Source organism: Papilio machaon, chromosome 5 (assembly GCF_912999745.1).
Source record: "Papilio machaon chromosome 5, ilPapMach1.1, whole genome shotgun sequence".
Lineage (NCBI taxonomy): Eukaryota > Metazoa > Arthropoda > Insecta > Lepidoptera > Papilionidae > Papilio > Papilio machaon.
In genome coordinates, this window is record NC_059990.1 from 9,700,849 (window position 1) to 9,722,746 (window position 21,898).

General features: G+C 34.5%; 1 protein-coding gene across 2 annotated transcripts; it reads right to left on the reverse strand.

Moving 5' to 3' along the window:
• Positions 1–8,493: 8,493 nt before the first annotated feature.
• Positions 8,494–12,044, reverse strand: LOC106709585. 2 transcript variants are annotated; one of them, XM_014501410.2, is made up of 5 exons: positions 11,519–12,044; positions 11,264–11,376; positions 10,732–10,836; positions 9,897–10,079; positions 8,494–9,245 (listed from the first exon to the last, which is right to left on the reverse strand). In XM_014501410.2, exons 1-5 carry the CDS (start codon positions 11,631–11,633, stop codon positions 9,159–9,161), a joined length of 603 nt encoding a protein of 200 aa, XP_014356896.1. In that variant the 5' UTR covers positions 11,634–12,044; the 3' UTR covers positions 8,494–9,158. The 2 variants fall into 2 exon arrangements, with proteins under 2 accessions (XP_014356896.1, XP_014356897.1); XM_014501411.2 differs by having other exon boundaries at positions 9,140–9,245; positions 9,953–10,079.
• Positions 12,045–21,898: the final 9,854 nt, after the last annotated feature.

The window sequence follows — 21,898 nt, forward strand, 5'->3', positions numbered from 1 at the left end:
GAACGGCTCAACTCGCGTATGATTGGTGACGGCACCGACTAGTTTCGGACTCGTCGCGGGTCCATATTCAGGGCGAATGTTTGTTTTGGTCATGAGTCAGTGAGCGAAGCGACGCGACCGCGAAGAACTCGGAATAGACACCCTGAAAATGGACCCCTACGGGTCTGAAACTAGTCGGTGCCGTCATCGGCCGATCATACGTAAGTTAAGCCGTTATTAACTAATGTATTATAATGTCTCACGAAATGTAAAAAATTTAAAGAGTTTTTTTAATAAAAGTTAAAAGAGTTAAAAGTTCAGTTTCAAATGATTTTAAAGACCTGAAAATAATATTGTTGAAAAATACTAAAGAGAATTACAAAAAGAAATAGTGCACTCGAAATAAGCGCAACGATCTATAATCTGTTAAGAAATAGGTTATGCTCGATCTTTATTAGAACATACAAAATTAGAAATGGGGTTACTCAAATACGATAAATATTTCTACAATGAATCGTAAATAGTTCTCGGTGGAAGTTATCTGTACGTTAACTGCGGTTAGTCGATACGCGGAGAATTCCCGCGATTTCCGTTTGATTTACTGCCAAGAATTCGCGCGCTCGTTCGCTCCCGTGTCTATGGTCGGATATCGACGTCCATTCATACTTGCATATTTGTTACTGATCACTATACGATATTTACACAAGACTAATTTCGAGTAAGAAGCGATATGTTACTCGTTTTATTGAAATAACATCGCGTGACATGAGTAGCATTCCATAGCCGTTACAATTGGAACCTAATAGAATAGTGTGCATGAAGATTGCTTTGCTTATTTTAGCCATATCATATTTCAGTATCTATACGTTATCTCTGCTTTAGTCCTGTGAACCTTTTGAAATCGCTTATTTGTTCCCCTACTGACAATGAGGGTGTTATAGAAACGAATTTTTAATAAAACTTCAAACTACCCACGCTACGTCGTACTCATACGTCTACGTCAAAGTGGCGACGAAATTGAAATGATTGTTAAGGAGATAGAAATGTAATAAATTTATTAGTACTAAATATAAATTATTGGAAAAAATTATGAGCACTCTATCAACTAAAGTAACTACTAAAATTGATAAATTGCTTATTTGTTTTATCGCTATAATATATGATTAATAAGTCTGCTTCTTTTGTTTGTTGAGTTTGAATACGTTTATCTTAATATTTTATTGCGCTTGCCTCTACCGATCAGAACACCGAATCGCATGAACTCTTCGTGGTTCTCTCATAATATGTTCTTCGTACACGCTCAAATAATCATTTTTCAAGTATATAATTATGCTTCTACAAAAGAATCAACTTGTTTTGATCGAAATATATACTTGTAACATCTTCACGTGGGCCGTAACTAAAATTATTTGCTTGTAAAATGTTTTTGCACTCACACTTTTACACAAAACACACTGGAATTTTGTTCTGGTCAAATGAGTAACTATAGAAATATTCTTCGTGGGCTTAAAAAATGTGGATACGTGCCTGATCGTCAGCGTACGAGGCCGGAGTGATTTTCCACTGGAACCGTAACGAGAGAATTCTGTACTCGAAAGCGCAGGAAAGCAACTATATCACGCGATTCAATTTGCCGATCTTTTTACTGTCAAATTCTACCTAACATATCTGACTTACAAATAATAATTCCCGTATTGTATTTGCATACTTTTTAAGGGTTTTATTTGAATATTTTTCCATGTTTTTCAAATCCATTAAATTGTGGTAATGCTATTTTTAAAGATATGTTATATATATCTTAGGAATACATATGAGGAAAACCTTTCCCCGACAGGTAGGTTTGCGTACATATTTGGGTAGAGAAGCAAGAGAAGTGGGCATGGTCAAGATCTTGCCAAATGGAAAAACGTAAAATTTCTCTCTAACCACCAACAGATACCATGCTACGGTAAAGTAAGTGTTAAGAAGATTCGATATTGTAAAATCTATAAAGTATAAGTTCATAAATTCCAAAGAACGATCAGAACTTTCGAATAGTTTCCACAGTTGTCTAAATCGACTGAACAGTCGAACGTGACTCAGCCAATCGATTACGCTTAATTGGTTTAAAGAACCGTGTCTTTCAGCGATCGCAACGAATTAGCCTTAAATCTAAGCTCATCAAACAAACACGTCCGAGCGCTGGTGAATGCAAACAAACAGTGCAGTCTACGCGGCCGACGGCCACGCCCACGCACGTTCCGTTGAACCGATCCTAATTAAAGACAATTGTTTACGTTTAAAAATAATATATTCAGTACGCGCGCTAATTCGAGTGTTGCAAGTCTAAAATAATTCGCGCTCCCGCGGGTTAATGACGCGCGCGCTGCGCTACTTAATTTACCATTTAAGGCGAGGCACAAGTCAACGAAGAATTAAGATTTTTTCCTTCGATTTCATTCATAGGTAGTTTATATATTTTTACTGAAGAAATAATATTCGATGAAAATTTTAAACGCTGAGGATTAAAAATCTCAAGATTTTTTTTTTTTAATTTAAGCATCTAATAGCGGTAATTGACTAAATGTTAGCCCAATTTAGCCTAAAACAAAGTTTTTCTTTTACGATAATTGGCTAATGAAATTCATAGTGATCGTTTTAATTTTATTTTATGTCGCAATAATCAGATAATATTTGCTGAAGCAATCTGGAAATGCTTATGAATAAAGTCTAGAAATTTAAGAATGCTAAAGTGTATAGGCGCCGTGTTGTCTGCCGCGGCGACTGGCGAGAGGCAGGCACTCTCATAAACATTTTTTTCAGTATCGATTACATTTGCTATGCAAAAAAGTTTATGTGTTTATGTATTTTAAATAATTTTCATTTGATTTGTCATTTGTAGTTTTAGAAACATTTAACCTATTGTCTAATATACATCACATAGAAACTTGAACAATGCGTTCTCAATGCTTACTCTGCACATTTCGAGGTTAAACTGTGAAATCTACAATCAAAGAAGTTACACCATTACTCATTTTATTACATCGGAACATTAATTTGCCCCCAATGGCCAAGATTAACTCTTCAAACATAATCCTGATCCCGTACCCATGATTCATTGTTTATAATTACGAGATTTACAACTGTTTTATACATCATGATAACTGTACGTACGTAGGTTTAAATTCCACGCGCCTTACTCAATTCTACAGTTATCTTTAAAACCTGACGTGACGTCATTGATCTCATGACGTCGTTAACAAGATTATGAAAATAAACATCGTGTGTACAAGAATCACAAATTATTTTTGCGGCTTAGTCACTTGCTCGTGACAGATGTTTGCGGACATCAAAATGCGCTAAAACATTTGCTCTATGTTTGTTTTCCTACATTGGATGCATCAATGTAGACTGGTGAAAAACAGCAAGATATTGACGTGTTATTTAAACAATGTGGATAAGAAATAACATTTTTTTATCTTAGAACTTAGGATTGTCTGGTGTGAGAGTGATTCATTTTCTCCACTAATACCTATTCTAATATTAGTAACAGAAATATTTTTGCAAAATTCTTTAGGCATAGTAGTTAGCGTTGCTTATTTTAAAATAAGTTAGTGTGAAGCAAAAGAAATAAACTATGATTATGTGTTGGTATTTTCGTTCCATCTCAAAGAGTTTTTGCATTGTTAAGGCCGGACATGGTATTACCCAATGCTGTAATAACGAACAAACCGCTAAGTTTTTATTGCAATCAAAATTAACCGTATCATTGAATTGTTATGTCAGGATCTAAATAAAGCAATTTTAAATGTTAATCTGTTTAATATTAACGAGACGTAGCTGTATTAATTTGATTGCCGTAGTTTGCATTTCCAAATAAAAAATTTCATTAAGTTCAATCCGTCTCGAAGGTGTGTAAATGCAACATACGTTGCGTGCTGAGACGAATTACACTAATTATAACCATAGTCATTACCGGATGCTGCGTCGTTTGCAGATTAACCCCGTTACTGATAATTCAAGTTGTCCGTGATGTACTGATATCGTTTAATAAAAAATGAACTTTACTTTTGTATAATATACTGTTCTATTCGTTGACCACCGTTGTATAAAGTTCCTCATTTGATAATGTTGTCGATAATGGCAAGCGGAAGCATGGCGGACAACTCCTCAGGTACAAAGACGTGCTGAAGCGACACATGAAGCAGTGCGACATCATCGCTGTGGGAGCAGCAGGCTGCCAGACGGCCGGAGTGGAGAGCGCTAGTTAAACATAGCGTCAAACAATTTGAAAACCAGCGGCTCCTTGAGCTAGATGCCAGACGCGACGAGCTGAAAGTCCGACCACCTGCGGCTATCAGCTATAATTACGTGAACGGTGTGCTCTCATGTCCGCAATGTGTGAGGATTTTCGCAAACAAAATTGGCTACATAAGCCACATGCCAGCACACCAACGTCAAAACCGGAGCTGAAGACAGTCGCCGTGGCCGATATCGGCCGGGATTACATCATTATCATCAATGTTGTCATTTCTTAGTAATTATTAAATTTTATAACATTAATTAATTGTGAGTTTTCATTTGTGAAACATTCATCCCGAGACATTTTGTCGGTCTCCTGTATTCTCTCAAAGAATAATTGTGTATTAATGTTTTTATTTAAGGTTAACTTTAAATTCAAATACAAACTATGGACTTTAGCCTACTATAAAATATTAACTGCATCATCAAATTTTACGCAGTTTGTTTTCTATTTGCGTAATATGACGTTTATGGTTTTTTAAATATTTGAACACAAAATGAAAGCAAATATTTGCAAAATGAGACACAAGAGCAATACATTGGCCAGTCTCCGTTTACCGCGTGACGCGTACATGGGTTTGTCACTAGTTTGTTTACGGCCCCGCCCTCTGTAATGTATTTAAGTCGTCTGTTATATTAACATAACCGCTTATCTAAGTAATACGTCTTTCAGGATCTCACATCTTTTAAATTTTACTATCCATAGCCGTAAATATATGAGAAAGAAACAAAAAACAGTTTGCAATTCATAGTCTTTAAATCTTCATATCTACGTAGAAAGCTTAAATCTAAATCCCAGAAATCCACTATTTCCTAGATTCACAAGAATTCCTCCATCAATTATTGTCTGTATCCTAAATCTCTGTGTAATTCGTTTTACTCTGATAAATTATTTATATGTAAAGTGTAACGTAAAAAAATAACTTCGTTTAATGTCGATTATTTGTGTAATAATAAAAAATATTTATTAAATATGTAAAATATTCAAATTATGATGGATCAAGGTAATATCATATTAGGAGAGAATTATAATTTGCAGTTTATCTGGATCTTACTAGTTACACATCAAAGCCTCGCCGATATTCACGCAGTTTGTTTCTGCCATTTTTTTTTTAAATCTGAAATATACACATTGGGGGAATAACTCAGTTTTTGTCTAATGTTGCTTTTTTCTAATGTTTTCTGCGGTGAGTTCGCACACGCCCGCGGCGACATAACAATGGACGATTTGCGGCTTTTTCAACTGTTTATTGGCCTTTAGTTCCGTAATGGATGTTATAAACTACTAGTTATAGGTACTATGTTAAAAATAACAGTTAATTGACTGTAATTTTGTATAATTTTAATGATCCGTACCGTTTTTAATGATTACATCATTTGTTGATGTGGTATTTTTTGATTTGACTAAAAACTTAAACCGCAACTTTGGAGAAAACTATTTTACTGAGTATTTACAATGTTGAAAATCCATTTTTATAGAGTTATTCGTGAAAAAAAAAAGTAATTGACATAAGTTGAGTTTACAATTTCCTTCTACTTATTTAAACGATGAGTCTCCAGGAATAGCGGTGAGTAATGCTACGCTCGTAGCCGTGTAGCATTGTGCTACGACGCTGTTACTCCGTCAGTACTACGATAAAGTACAGTAGGAAGCCCTTTAATATTAGCCGTATTTCGAAACTGGAATAGATGGGGCATGAGTCGCACTATCAACATACTATAACGTTTGCACAAAGATAAATATTGTCATGGCTTTTGTTAGAAATTGTATTATTTAATGGTACGATATTGAAGCTTTCTCCTTTCTTAACTGAACATAAGAAAATACTTTAAAATTAATTAAAAAGTTTCCATATGTTATGAAATATTGGCATAGTATATAAAAAGAATACTCTGCCTGCTTATATTATGACTGTCTGTTATTTTACTTAAAATTCTAATATATTACAAAGAAACATATTCAACGTACAAAACATTCACATAAAGAGGTTACACCTTACACATGAGCTTAAAACTTTAACAAACTTTGAATGTCATATTTAATATATCAAGTTAAAAGCCTAAAAAAAACGATACTTCTATACAAATTTCCACCCCTTACAACACTTTTTTCGCATTACAAAGTAAGCCTATGTCAATTCTTATGCTCGGGACTATATTTGTATAATAACGCAAAGAATTGCACACTATTATCTAACGATGTTCACCTAGCCTAGAAACTGGTTCATGACTCTAAAATTTGCTCTTTAAAAGCAAGTGATGAAGCTTATTCAATAATCTAAGATGTAATCATTCTTATCGGTCATCATAAATTTTATCAATTAGCTTGTTCTTGGAATATTCTAGCGATAAGATCTAGTTATAATTGCTCCCTGACCTTTCTCAGAATTGCATTAAATTCAATCCGCCGCTTACGTCTCGCGCCGGCGACGTTTTCCTCAGACTTAAATGATAATAGTTGATTGATTCTTTTGGGGACTTCACCACGATATCGCATTGTTAATTGATTTAAATGGATTAGCACAGAATCGGCTTAAATATGTTTTTTTAAGAAGTAATAAATTATTTGAAACCCATAAGCATAATATTCCACGCCTACATAGAGAGTATGATTTATTTACGACTGTTTGTGTAAATTTAAATCACCTTATTTCATTGAAGTATGTGATGAAATTATGGCAGCACAAGCTGTCCGCGACTCCATCAGTGCGGGATTAAAAAAAAACATTATTAGCCTATATGTTATATCAGACTATAATCTATATCTATGCCAAATTTCATTGAGATCCGTTGAGCCGTTCTAGAGATACCTGCAAACAAACATCCATCCATCCTACCATTCGCATTTATAATATTGTAATTGGTGTGTGTAGTCAATTTTCATCTAACCTCTAATTTAAATAACATGCGTTAACAACCACATAGCCATTACGTTGAACGTAAGAACTACTTACTCATAATTCGATAGTCTGTATCTCAATTTGTTTTTTAATTTATTAACAAGTAAAATGAAATCGCAAAGTAGAGACTACTAAACGTTAGTTAAGATAATTGATTTTAATTACATGTGGCCAATAAAGTAAATATTTATCAGCTGACTATACTTCCTCACTAACGGGCTCGAAGCCTACCATAAGTTTGGCGTGATTAGTCAACCACGCTGGCCCAATGCGGGTTGGTTGACACACACGTATCTTTGAATTTTGATATGAAGGTTGCATCACGATATTTTCCTTTATCGTCAGGACTTCGGATAAATACAAATATAAAACGCTAACACCAATTTTGTTCGGATCAATACCACAGTACCAATGTACATGACGGGATTCGAACACAGGACCTGCAAAGTCAAATGCTTAACCCATGACCATGATGCACTGACGTTCAAAGTAAATATAATATAGCCCTAATATAAATATCAATCTGTCATGAGAGTATGAGTCTATCCCTATCTTTGTAATTTTTATTTTATTAAAAAAAAAATAACAAACCTAACCTAACCAGATAATATTACATATATATTATATTTCTCGTGTCACAATGTTAGTTACCTTACTCCTGCGGAACGGCTTGACCGATTTTTATGAAATTTTACATGCATATTCTAGTGAATCGGAAATCGAAGACCTACTGGTCTAAGAATCGATTACTATCTATTATTCATACCACTATTAAGTTATTTTAACTGCACGCGGACGGAGTAGCGGGCGTCAACTAGTTATATAACTATATCACTTGTCAAGGTAATTGCCAGCTAATTAGTGATTACCTTATGTTGCATCATTTATTAAATATGAATTGACAATTTTCGTTTCGATAAACATTATTTACTTTTCAACTGATGTTACTTATTTCTTTATTTACATGAACTGTTGATGTCACACGTAGAGCAGTTATAAGTGATGTACTATTTAGAGTATTTGTCCAGTATTATATGGTAATAACTAGTATTGTACTGCTTCTTACGTCAGTAGTACAACTCGGCATATGTCACGGTGACTGACCTTTTTCTTAACTACGTCGCGCAATGAGTAATGTGACCGAAAAATTTCTCTCACGCAACACGCAAGTCATACGTATGAAACATTATTCATAAGGTAAAGAAAAGTCTTTAAAAAAAATTAAGTACAAATTTATTTAAATTTAGGAATAAAAAAGATTATTAATACAATATGTGATTCTATCACTTGTAGCTTTTAAAGCTTATCTTAAAATCTAATAATAAATTAGGAAAATAATTTAGAATACGAAGGGAGATTCCATGCCTTTGGCACAATTTAGACTAGGACCCTTACAAATAAGACTGAATAAATTTAACTAATGAAACATTGTTATAAAAAAAACGAAAATCAATACAGAGAGCTAATTTACAAACTTATTTTAAAACAATTTAAATAAATAAGTATAAAAGAACCTTTTGACTAGAAGCAAATGTTCTTATTATCTATTAAGTAAATGCCTTATCAATAATTAAATAATAACCTACTGGAATAACTATATCACATATTTAGGAATTGCGCAGTTAGCGCTCACAATATAACCTATAAAATACTGAGTAGTGATGTCCTAGCACTTACAAACTATCTAGACAAAGTCATATCAAAAGAAATCAAAGCCATTTAAACTATAAAAATAAATAATATAAAACTAATAGGATTTAAAATTTAAGTACAAAGTGCAAAGTTCATGGAACTGAGTTAAGTCACAGCTAATTATGGTCCCATAATCTTATAATTTAAAGAAATAAATAAACTTATATCTATAATACTGCTTAGATTTCAACAATACGATCTTTATAAACACTTAATTCAGTCGTGCACTAATGCCAAATGTTTATAGTTTCTGTTTTCACTTCACAAAGTAAATCACTAAAACTGTTCACTGTTGAGCTGAGTGGATCAGAATCCTGGAGGGAATCCTCGCCTCGTCTTTCTCTTTTCCTCACAAATACATTTATACCGATTCCACTTCATATTCTGGTTCCGCTGTAACAAAAAGAAAATACTGTTCCTAAACCAAGTCGGTTCTTTCTGGATTCTAACTGCAAGTCTAATTAGTGTCACAATATTCTAATGTAATTTTATTTTTTTACAGACTTGATCATCTATCAGTCGCACTCGGTCAAAATTAATTGACTATAAATCGAATTAGTATTAGTTGTTCAGAAAAACAAAAACTTAAGCAAAATAAAAAAAGCAAAAAATAAATGTGAAATATTAAATCATGTTAAAGAAGTGTATTGTAAGACAACGGATGTCGGCTCGGCACACGCTAAACAAAACAATGATAAAATGAAAATTATGATCATCATTACATCTGAATATTTTGGATAAGTACAACATTCATGCAAACAAAACAACACTAAAACTATGTTATGTAATAAAAATCTGAGAACACGTTGAAATGGTGGCTAAAAAGAAAGAAAAATCGAAAACTTAAAACTTGTTGCAAATAAAAAAGTTAAAAAAAACTGGTGATTGAATTAAAAAAATCAAAGACATTTTACTGATCCAAATGCAAAAAAGAACATAATGAAAGTGGACATTGAGCAAGCGTTTTGTTATGAGCCTTTTGGCGTGAGATGCGCGCCGGCGCCGCAAATGCGTTAGTGCACAGACATCCATCATCTTACGCACCTTCTTGTGGCAACTCCGCTTCTCCTCGACGTTGGGACATTGACAGGAGCACTTACGGGGGTTATACACCCTTGGCGCCCCGCACTCCGCCGCCGATAACGCGCAGCAGCCGCAGCTCTCGTGCACCTCCACCGGGTACGTCGAGCATGTCTCCTTGTTCGTCTTCACGTTATATATCCTCACCTGCCATAACAACACAACAGGTCACAACACGAACTAACAACTATCGAGTCTTTGATTAATTGCTTAGATAAATTTTGGCTCGTTGTCAGCGCTGACCTATTTTACAGAAATAGCTCGAATCTTCGTACCCTTTTATGTTTTGTGTTGATTTGTTAAACGATTTAATAGCAGTTATTATTTAAGATAACGTTTGTTTCTTATCTTTATAGTCTTATTACAATAGATGTGAACAATCTTTGCGAGTTGACTAAAGTCGAGCTCACTGCAAATGGAAATTCCAGGTGTGTCTAATATATCTAATACTTTTAATATCTTCAAAGATATTTTGCCACAAAATATATTTATGTAATTACTGTGTAACAATAATGGGAATGTTTCCAAATCACTTCCGGTTACAAACGTACTGCTGAGTCAGTTATAATTATAGAAAGTGTATCAGAACAAATAATGAAGTGGACGATTTTAACTCGTCAAGTCACATGTGTACCGCAAGTACTAGAAAATGCAACTTATGTAATTGTTATCATTAAGGGCACCAATTGCGCAACGACGACGAGCCCGCCCAGCGGCCGTCGGAACTGTGTCAAGGATGCATCTAATTTAGCAGAGATAAACAGACTTGTCCTTACGATACGAGGCGGCTGGTACTCACCGGTATGTGCTGGATTTTAGTTTTGGTGGCGACGCATTTGGAGCCCGAGGCCTCGTAGTCGCAGAGGCCGACGCAGCGCTTCACCCAGACCGCGCCAGGGCTCACCTGGGGGAAAACCGACCGCGTCATACAACACATTCATTCTAAGCGGATTTTCTCACGCATCTGTAATCATCGTAATTCCGGATCTACACGACAATTTACATTTTAATATTTAAATAGACAAAAAAAAAATCCAAAAAAACCTGTCGCATAGATTTGAAATTCTCAAGTTTTGTCGAGTTATAATTAGACCATTATTGGATATTCATTATTCATGTTATTTATTAATTAGTAATTAGGGACTGTATTTTAATTGGAGACAATTAACAAATAGTATGTTCAACAATGTAGAATTCAGCGTTAATAGAAAACTTTGTTATAATAAGGTCAAAAATAATTAAATATTTCATCATTTCGTTTAAAGTTTACTGTGTAATTGGCATTTAAATAACTACTGGTTAAAATTCAAGGAAGAAATGATTTTAATTACCTGTTCGTGCGTGGCCCGCGGATGCAGGTGCACGAATACCTCCTTGGGCTCTCCACATTTTGACTTCTCTATTAGGTCATTTCTCAACAGGTCATTTTCACTTGAACAAGCCACTGTCGAAAATAATATATAATAAGTTACGATTACTTTACAACGACACTGGTTAAGAAATCAAAATAACAGAGTCATGGTTCATAGACAAGACTCTACTGTCACTCAAGGCTACATGAGTTGCATCAGCAGGGATGTATTCACCTTTCTTGTAGAGCGAGGTGTCAACCTCCTCCGAGGACTTGGGGAACTTGGGGTGGTGGCGGTGCGCGCCGGCCACTGCCAGCGCCACCACAACAACAAACAAAGCTTTCTCCATTTCACTTCACTGATAAAGTTCACAGTCGAAATCACGGCAATCCACTCTGGCACTCGGCACTCGCACGTGTTGCTACTCCGCCGGTCTGTTGGGTTGTGGTGGGTTCGGCCGCGGTTCTCAATTATAAAGCCTGACTCAATGCGTGCGGGTCCGAGGCGGCGTCAGGTGTGACGTCAACGCTCCGCCTCTCCGTGTGTGCTCAGCTGACGGCTGACGCCGGCGTCATGACGTTTCGCCATACTTTTCGGCGAACGGTTTCGGGATGTCTGGGTGGTGCGGTAGCAGGTGCCGCGCAGCTTTACGGATCTCCGTTGACATAGATGTAGTGCATAGAAAGAATTTTTCGTCCTGCGCTCGCTGCACCATTTCCATGATAAAATTTCGAATCATTCATATGACTGTACTTCGTGCAATCACTTGTATGATTAAGAAATTACACTTAGAATTTTTTGGACAGTTGAAATATTTTTCAGACGTTCAATCGACTTGACTTATCTCTACGATGCGATAAGCCATTTCCTAATTCTTCATAATGTTGTGTCATAGCTAGCACGTTCGCGACTTGTCACATAATTTATCGAGGAGGTTGGCGCCGGTCGCGTTGCGCGGGGTTCGGGGAGTTGCGCGCGCGCTGCGCCGACCGGCGCATGTCACACCGGATTTGCTTAAATAACAAATTGTCTCGTAATTTCGTTTGTCTTATCGCGTTTGATCTCCGGTCAAAGCAATAATTTGTCTATTTCTTCACACGTGTGATGACAATGTTGATTCAATTTGTAATTTTGTACAAGTAGTCTTATCTTAATACCTAAACAAATATTTAACCAGATAATTTGGCTGCTTTACATTTTGTTTTAATAATTGCATATTAATCTTATTTTGTACTAGCTGTCGTCCGCGACTCCGTCCGCGCGGAATTAAATAAAACTTTGCTAGTAGCCTTTGTATTCTTCCAGACTATGCACTACATTTATATCAAATTTCATCAAGATCCGTTAAGCCGTTCCAGAGATACCTTCAAACAAACCATCATCCATTAATCATCAAGCCATCCATCCATCCATGGTATCCATCCAAACATTCGCATTTATATTATTAGTATGATAAGATTGCTTAAGAAGTAGACAAGAAGTAGAAGAAATGACAATACGTATTACTTCAATAACCAAAACATGATATTAGGTACAATCCTTTTCAAATATCTTGGTGGTTCAAGGTCATTGGCGCGCTGCGCAGTGCCCTCTGCCCGTATCATATCGTGTTCTGCGCAGCGACTCTCCAGAAGTTAAAGCCGACAAGATATTTGAAAACACTTATTAATTATCTATATTAATTGTTAATGCATATGATGTAGGTAAACATAAATAACTTTTATAATATGTATTAGACTACAAACGAGCAAGCGGCAAGCAACATTTCACATGAAAGAATCCTGAGTGGAAAAACTAAACTAATGCAACAAAATGTTCCCATTGCCAGCTTTGTGTTAAGTGAATACTAGTGTCCGATTTCTTATATAGCTAGATAACTATAATCTATAATGTTAAAAAACAAGACAAATTTTACTAAAAAGAAGTTGTATGATATCAACTATTTTAAATGGGTTGTTGCTCGATACAAATGACTATGTATGACTGAACCTAGGTATTTTAGTAACACAGTCTACTATAAAGTAAAACGTCGGGTTTGGAAAAAGTCTAGATTCTATATCACCGCAGCATCATCATCGCTACTTTTATTTATTTGAATGAAAAATGACAAATGAATGAGTCACACATAATATGAGCAGGTCCAGACGTTAGGGAGGAAAAAATATTTTGGAGAATTCACAAATAAAGACCAATAGGTAAAGTAGAAAGACTTCAATTCCTGAAACGGCAGAACAAGTGTACGGTTAACGAAAAAAGGAATAAACGTAACGTTACCTTTTTTACTAGAAAAAACACACTGCCCAGAATCCTGATGTTTTAACATGTCATAAAAGCATTAAAAAAAATTTAAGTTAAATTAAATTAATAAACTTTATTCTAGAACTACAATAAAGTAAAATTCATATCAACGTCTTATATCTAAATTACTCTAATAATACGATAACGATAATCCTCTACTAGGTCTCCGGGTACAGTCCCTAGATTTTTTTTTATTATAAGCAACAAGCTCTTTTAATTTATTTGGTGTCTCTATAGATAAGCGAGTTATACCGCATCTACTAAAGGGATTATTTGGGGAATTGTTTGGAACGATTCCTGCCGCCGAGTTCCGTCATCGGAAGACACGACAAACGTCCATTTACCATCCACACCATCTAGATGGCTGACATTCTACAACAGTGCGGTTTCCCCGTAATTTTCTGCCTCATAAAGTCGCGTTGTGTAAATGGTCCTCGGCGGTATTTCCAAGCCAATACGACTTGTAGTCTTAGCTTACAAGAAGCGAGTTTACCAGTTCTTATGGTATTGCTGATATCCAAGGGTGTTGATGATCACCATGGTGTTCCCGTCGCTTGTTTGCCACGTTTTCTTAAAAAAAAAACATGTAACAAATCATAATATGTATTTATTTTTTCTAAGGTACGAAATTTCCTGAAAATTTGTAAAGATATTTTTTTTTATGTTCGCACATCATGTCGGCTAGTTTGTCCTTTCGCATTGCGACAAAAAGTTTTCCGTTTATGTTACTACAGGATATTAAAAAATTATTTGATCTTAAAAATAACTATGCTTAAGTTTTACTGCTTAGTTTTTGATAAATATCCTCTATTCAGAAAACTTGAAAGTCAGCGAAAGGGAATTTAATTACAAAAAACCCGGTCACAAAAGTTTCCTTCTAAATAGCGTGCTTTCGTGCGAGCCGTGACACGGCCTCCGGCGTTCCGGCGAACTTCAGCGGAACTATCGATTGCAGTAAAGCCTTCTGGGAAGTGGAAGGCCACGTCACAAGTGACGTCACCCGCGTACCGGATCCAACCCTTTCACTGTTTGAAAGTATTGTGTAGTTTTTCAGGAGCTTTTTTGTATGTTGTATGTTTAACAGGATGAGTATGTCCTTGTATGTCCAAAAGATTAAGAAGTTAAAAAGATAACGAACTCAGCGCAATAATATATTATTCAGTTGCTTTGTTTTTAATATGTTTAAAAAGTATGAAATGTTAAAAACTATTCGAATATTTTGTTTATTTTTGAGCTTTATTATAAGCTTGTTTCATTATTTGATGTCATACCGTCGAGGTTTAACTTACGTCCAATAAGTTGGACGAGGCTTGCTCATATAGCAAGCTCTCATTTGTTTGATTGCTGTTTAATTTCGTACAAAAAGTGAAAATAATGACGTGTGCTAGTCGAACTAAAATCTAATTTCGATTAATCGAGGCATCGAAATTTGATTGAGAATGTGTAAAAAAAGTATAAGTTTGATAGGATAGAGCCGGTCACTTTGCCAACTGTCACACTGTTTATAAAACATCCATCTTCCAATATTAATTTAGATTCGTCTTCCACGAGCATTCCGTCGCAATGCCATCATGTGGATGAATAGAAATTGTTATTATATTATTTGATGACTAATGCTAGTTTCACACAAAGGCAGAATAGTGAAAAAGAACAGTAGACAGTGCAGTACTGGTATTCTTTGAACGTTTCAACAATAGCACTTCAAAATTTTAATTAATGCAATTGCGGCTTCCTTACTGAACTTACACTTACCTACCTTTGTGTGAATCTAGTATAATGCCTAACACTGCACTATTGAAAGAATTATTAAACATGTTTATTATTATTATATATATGTAATAATCGAGACATCATATTATGAATGAATGAATGAAAAAAGCCATTCAATGTAAATAGATATTGAAAGGAGACGTGTATTTCTTATTGACAAACATTCATAATAACTATTTTTAAATTACATTGAGTAACATTATTTCTAAAATAAATAGAAAATTGTGACACATTTTCCAATTTACTTTTGGTTTTAGGTTTAGTTTTAAACCAGACTTATCAAAACAATATCCGAAACATGACATAAAAAACAAATGCCTTGTGATTTAAAAAATAAAGATAATAAAATAGAGATAAAGTATTAAAAACTTATCAAGTCAACGGCTGCGTTAAACATTTTGCATTATTCTAATACAAGTCAATGAATTTGATCGCTTTAAAACTAAAAGGAACCTAATTTCTTTAAATAATTGTACCAATGAATTAAAACATAACGGTTATCGTTTCGTAATTGCAAGAATTCTTGATAGACTTAAGATTAAGACAAAAAAAGCAAAAAGTCAAAAAAAGAAAATATAATTCCAGATTAACCTTTTTTCTATTGACGCAGAGCTGCAAAAAATCGTCATATTTCCGAGAGTGCACGGAGTTGGGATTCCCTCCTCCCAGTCTGTATTCTAGATCCTTTTATTATCGAGAGGCTCGCTGTTTAATTTAGCTGCAGGTTACGGAATAACCCAATGCGCTGATACCTACGTAGTTACTTTCTGCTAACGGTACGTGATATAGTTTTATTGTTTTATTTGATGTTACCTGCTCTACCTGTTCTTATCTTACTAATATTATAAATGCGAATGTTTAGATGGATGGATGGATGGATGGATGGATGGATGGATGGATGTTTGTTTGAAGGTATCTCCGGAACTGCTCAATAGATCTTGATGCAATTTGGCACAGATGTATAACATAATACACATACTCTACTTATTATGTTTAATTTTTTAATTCCGCGCGGAAGGAGTCGTTGGCGTCAGCTAGTAATAAATAAAAATAAGATAGAGTTAAGAAAAATACGGACTATAATATTGAATTATTTTATTTTATCAACTAACCACAGCCTCACCGTCCAACCATAGACTCAAACTTACAAAATTTTCATCATGTTTATTTAAGTTTAAAAATGAAGAACTGTAATTGATCCCATCATCAAATGAAATCATTATTGTTGCATATATGTAAGACATTATTACAACAAATAACGAGTTTGTAAAATCTCATGAATGCGTCCCTGTCTAATGAGAAATCGATTAATAAATCATCAAGATTGTTATGTTTTATGATTGGCAAGATTTCACCGATAAAAGCTAATTATAATTTGTTTAAGCTATTCAGTATTGTACTTCTATTGCTGTCGGTGTCGGTAAGGGCTGTCGGTATTTGGTGTATAAGTGTCGGTCTGTCGATTCGGTGTAAGTCACGAGAACGACTCGCAGTAATATAAGGGAAATATTATACCGAAATGATTGGTGCTGACGTGTGTATTCTATGGCCACGCGTATAGGTTAACAAATACCTACTATCATAGGGTTGCCAAAAAAGGTAGCTTTATATAGAATGATTCTCAATTATTTAAGAACAAAGTTACTTATTCTTGTAATAAGATTTTGAATTATAAGTCCGTAGACCTATTTTATTTTTCGGAGTATTTAAAAAAAAATCACTTAGTAGCCGACATGTTCCTCCAGATTATGTTATACATCTTTGACAATATTTATTGAGATACGTTTAGCCCTTCAGGAGATATCTAATAATGAAAATCCATCCATCCATTCATCCCTCCATCTCATCAGTTAGAGTAAGAAGTAAGGAGGCACTCGACTTAGTAACTTCGTAGTTAGTTCACTAAGAAACGCTTTCTTCAAAATGTATGATCTTTACACCTGAAATGATGAGTTCATTGAACTATAAACATTTAGATTTACCTTCACTATCTTTAAAAGTTGAAAAAATTGCTTCGAAAGCCCTGTCACGGTCTATTTATTGTTAACATAAACAGCGGCTTTTCAATTTCCAAGGAATAGCCCACGCTGACATAGCGAGCCAAATTAATTGTAAATATATCCGCGATTAAACCAAAATACATCAGATTCTTTTGATTAGGTATTACGGTAATATATAAATTACAGCAGAGAAGCTTCGTCATAGCTTTGTATTAAAAAAAATTAAAAACATAATAGCAAAAGACACTCTATCAGTAAAGTTCAAATCACTAAACAAAAACCTGTACAAAAAGAACCTTAAGATAAGAAAAATAAGAATTGTCATAATGTTACAAATTGCGAAACTGAAACAATTTTAATCGCTTTTAAATAGCGTTTAACTTCTCGTTGTTTCGTAAAGAACAAAAATTATCTGTCAAAGGAATGTTGTAGTAATGGCACAACACCATATATTGATGACTGATTACTGATGTTCTTCCCTTTTTTATTTTATTTTATATTAATTTAAATTAAAATTTTTGATCCTACAGTCAAATTATTTTAAATAATTTTGTGAGACATAGTTGTATTTTAGGTTAACATTGTATTATAAATAAATAAATAATAATATTACAATACTAGCTGTCACTTGCGACTGCGTCCGCACTGGAATTTTAAAAATCAACTTAGTAACCTATGTGTTCTTTCAGACAATGTTCTACATCTATGCCAAATGTCATCGAGATCCATGCAGACGTTCTGGGGATAGATGTTTGTTACTTTCTAACAACATCTATCCATCTAAACTTTCGCATATATAATAATACGAGTAGTTTGATTATGGTAACATAATATGAATATTTTTATTCGCTTTAGATAAGATTAACCCGTATTACGTATGTATGTGGAATTCGATGACGGATGAAAGCACCTGACTGATAAAGCGCAACTTCTTGTCCTAGTCTAAGTAAAAAAAATACAAATGTTTTTAGATATGATGGTATAAAATCAACTTTGAGATATATTTGAGATCCAGAAATATCAGTCATTAGAGATAAATGTATAATTGTAAGACAATGATAATGTTAGTTAATTTAATAACCTCCTTCTTTTTTAAATCGGCTAAAAAAGTAGACTGAAATGATAATAAGCAGTTTCCAATTTTTGGTGCAATGAGATATCATACTGAATCTAAAATAAGAGACGCCCTTAGTGGCTATCTACTGACCTTGAGTGTGACACTAAATGATTATTAATTTAAGAATAAGTATTAAAAGATGGCATTAACCTCATACATCATGCAATCTTCATAATTATCTTTACGTACTTGATACGATAACTAATTACTTTTTATTTTTTAGGTGCAAATGACATTCGCATTTATTATATTACTAGTAGTCGCACGCGAATCCGTCCGTGCGAAATTAAAACAAAAACATAATAAGCCTATGTGTTCTTCCAGACTATGATCTACATCTATGCCAAATCTCATCAAGATCCGTTGAGCCGTTCTGGAGATACCTTCAAACAAACATCCATCTATCCATCCATCCATTCACATGTATAATATTAGTAAGATGTAAAACATAAAAATATACTGATTATAGCTGACGAGTCTACAATCAACATAAGTGACACGTCATTAAGCTGTCATCGTATATACCTAATATAATCGAACATCGAACTTAAAAGAATAGAACAGCAGCTATAAACAGTATCTTTGTCGCGATCAGAAGAAGAAATTAATTTCAATAAATCGAAATTAGAACACGATCGGCGTTCGAAGAGACATCTTGTACGATGCTCGCCTGACATTGAACATTCTGGAAATAGGAATCGTAATACCATTCTTTGTTCTACATGAGGTTTGTGAATCAATTACGACCAGTTTGTGTGTATTCCTTGAATCCAATATTGTCCACTACCGTCCACAAATAATCTCAATCAATTATAATGCTGATTGCGAGCCACCCGATCCTTATATTAATAAATTAATAATTCATTAACGTAGACTTGTGTAACATTGGCGACATGTTTATTAAGTAAAAAAAAATTACAACTTAGTTTACGCAGAACAACGATTAAGGACAAATTATAAAGTTGTCTTGTACCATATGAACGTCATATAAGTTCTTCGAAAACGCATACGTGAAGGTTCGCATGTAATTTTATTAGGAAGTAATTACCAACCATCCGCCAACTATCGATTTCCTAATATATACGAGCACAAGGTGAAGAAAGAATAGCACGAAGGACTATGAACACTCGGTTACGGTAATTCGTTCCTAAAAAAAAAATGATGTGTAAAATAAACTATACTGAATTATTTATGTCTAAAACAAAGCAGTCTTAAATATTAAAGCAAAGTTTGATAAGTTTTTTTCAATATAGAAAACTATTCATTAGTTACTCATCGCATCTAATAACAATTCCTACTCCAAATCTTATCGTAAAATCTCAATAGTTAGTACTTTTTTATAAGAGAAGGGAGCAAACGTCCAGCTGGATCACTGAAGTGATCATCGTCCCCCATGGACATCGGCAACACCAGAGGACTTACAAATGCGTAGCCGGCCGTTAGGAGGAGATACGCTCGCTTCTTGAAGGACCCTTAATCGTTCTGGTTTGGAAATACCACCGAGGATAGACAGATCCACAACGTTGCTGTGCGTGGCAGGAAGATACGCGAGAACCTTACCTTTGTGGAATGTCAGCTATCGTCTGAGTGGTCTGTCTGTTTAATACTTCAAAGTAGAACTATTTTTGAGCAACTTTATGTCCTCATACAATCACCAAATAGATTCGTTTTTGGAATGCTCATAAGAAATTGTGCTATTGTAATTGACCGTGAATGCACCATCGGCAATCTAAAGGTGTCTGAGAAAGGCGATATCTTGTGAACAAAATTTGATAATTTTCCGAGAATATGGATAATGCAAACTTTATCTCACGCCTTGCGTAAACCACCTCACTAAAGAGAATGTTCCATAAATTAACCTTATCATATCTTCTCTTAGAATTTTTACAATTTGTCGTTTCAGTTAACTCACTTGAAGTATTATAGATTTTTTTTTTGAATTGCTTTACATACGTTAGAATGTAGAAGTGAGTAAGCGCCGGTAAGCACGTGCTCAGAGTACGCAACTTATAATCTTTGACGCATTTCGCATGTTACATTGTACAGTTTAATTACCTTAGTGTAAATACATTATTAATTTAAGTCAAACTCATAATTTTTTGTGTTTTTTATTGTGTTATGTCATACCCGGCAGCTTATGTATCATTCCTATGCCCAGCAGTGGGCAGATAAAGACTGATGATGATGATGATTCAAAGTCTTATATGAGTGCTTTTAATAAAAACTTTGTACAAAATTTCATGTATACCTTATTTCTACTTCCTGTGCTTAAAAAATAAATTTGTTGAAATATTGTTTAAATTAATTATATAAACAGGTCTGTTTTTAAGAAATCGTCTAAAAATAATATTATATTTGTTATCTATCTAATAGATAACTGTCTAGACATCGTCTATTGGTATTCCGGCCTATTAAAGCCTCCAAATTACGAACGACCGAACAGTTAATTTATTGTGCATACATAACATGAATAAATTAACATGCCGCGAACCACGTCTCCTTTATGACCTAGTCTATGGCCACCTGCGTCAGGTTCTCAGAAAACTTAGGCTTACATGTCACGTAGCCTTTAGGCTGTTCGTCGAATCATTAATGAGGTTGTTTTACGGAAAAGGTATAATTAATAATTAGTGAAAGGTTAACTTCGCGGTTTTTACTGCGCCCTTTTTCTAAGAACTTTGTGTACTAGTTACTCGACTGAAGGAACTTCACACGTCATACTAGTTAATATGTTACTGATTTTACCGTGATATAAACACGCAAGGTTTTTGAGCATGTCAATGATCTACTTACATTAGGTCGTACTCAAATAAAACAAAAATCTGTCAGCATGGATGCCTACGATATCCCAGTTCAAGAAATAAGATTTTTGTGTTAGTTAAAAAAAGAATTGAAATCCACTGCAAAACTCTATATTGTCTCAAAATTCACGCGTCTGGTTTTCAAACTGAACTTATCTTACTACCAAACTCGCTTATTCAAGTCTTAGAAAAATGGAATCATCTAGTACGTTGCGAAAACGCCTTGGGTGTAACCTTGTCTATGATTGTCACTGTACAGTTACACACCTGTGCAAACGCAATGCTTTCATCTCGCAGTTTGTTTCATCATTCATATACTTAGCCGCTTTTGGTAACCGAATGAATCATGCGGCACACATACTCGTATCGTATTTGATTTGATGAGTATCGACTTTCAAATTGATCGATGACATGGAATTTCTTGACGCGATATTGTGAAATACCTACTTTGGAACATTTCGCGGTCAGTCTACTTGCTATACATTTAGTCTAAAACTCCCATAAATAACTTTTAAATCATTGTTAGACATTACACAAAAGTATGTTAATAAACTACCCAGGTCAAAGACGTAATTTTACATTAACCGGACATCCGTCAAGTGCATGCAATAAATTAATTAATACAATA

Excerpts from the sequence above, each read along its gene's own strand:
- LOC106709585 (XM_014501410.2), bottom strand. The coding sequence starts at position 11,633 with ATGGAGAAAGCTTTGTTTGTTGTTGTGGTGGCGCTGGCAGTGGCCGGC. Across the intron at positions 10,837-11,263 it reads CGCGGGCCACGCACGAACAG|GTGAGCCCTGGCGCGGTCTG; the intron begins GTAATTAAAATC and ends GTTTTCCCCCAG. Across the intron at positions 9,246-9,896 it reads AGCGGAGTTGCCACAAGAAG|CGGAACCAGAATATGAAGTG; the intron begins GTGCGTAAGATG and ends TTTTTGTTACAG.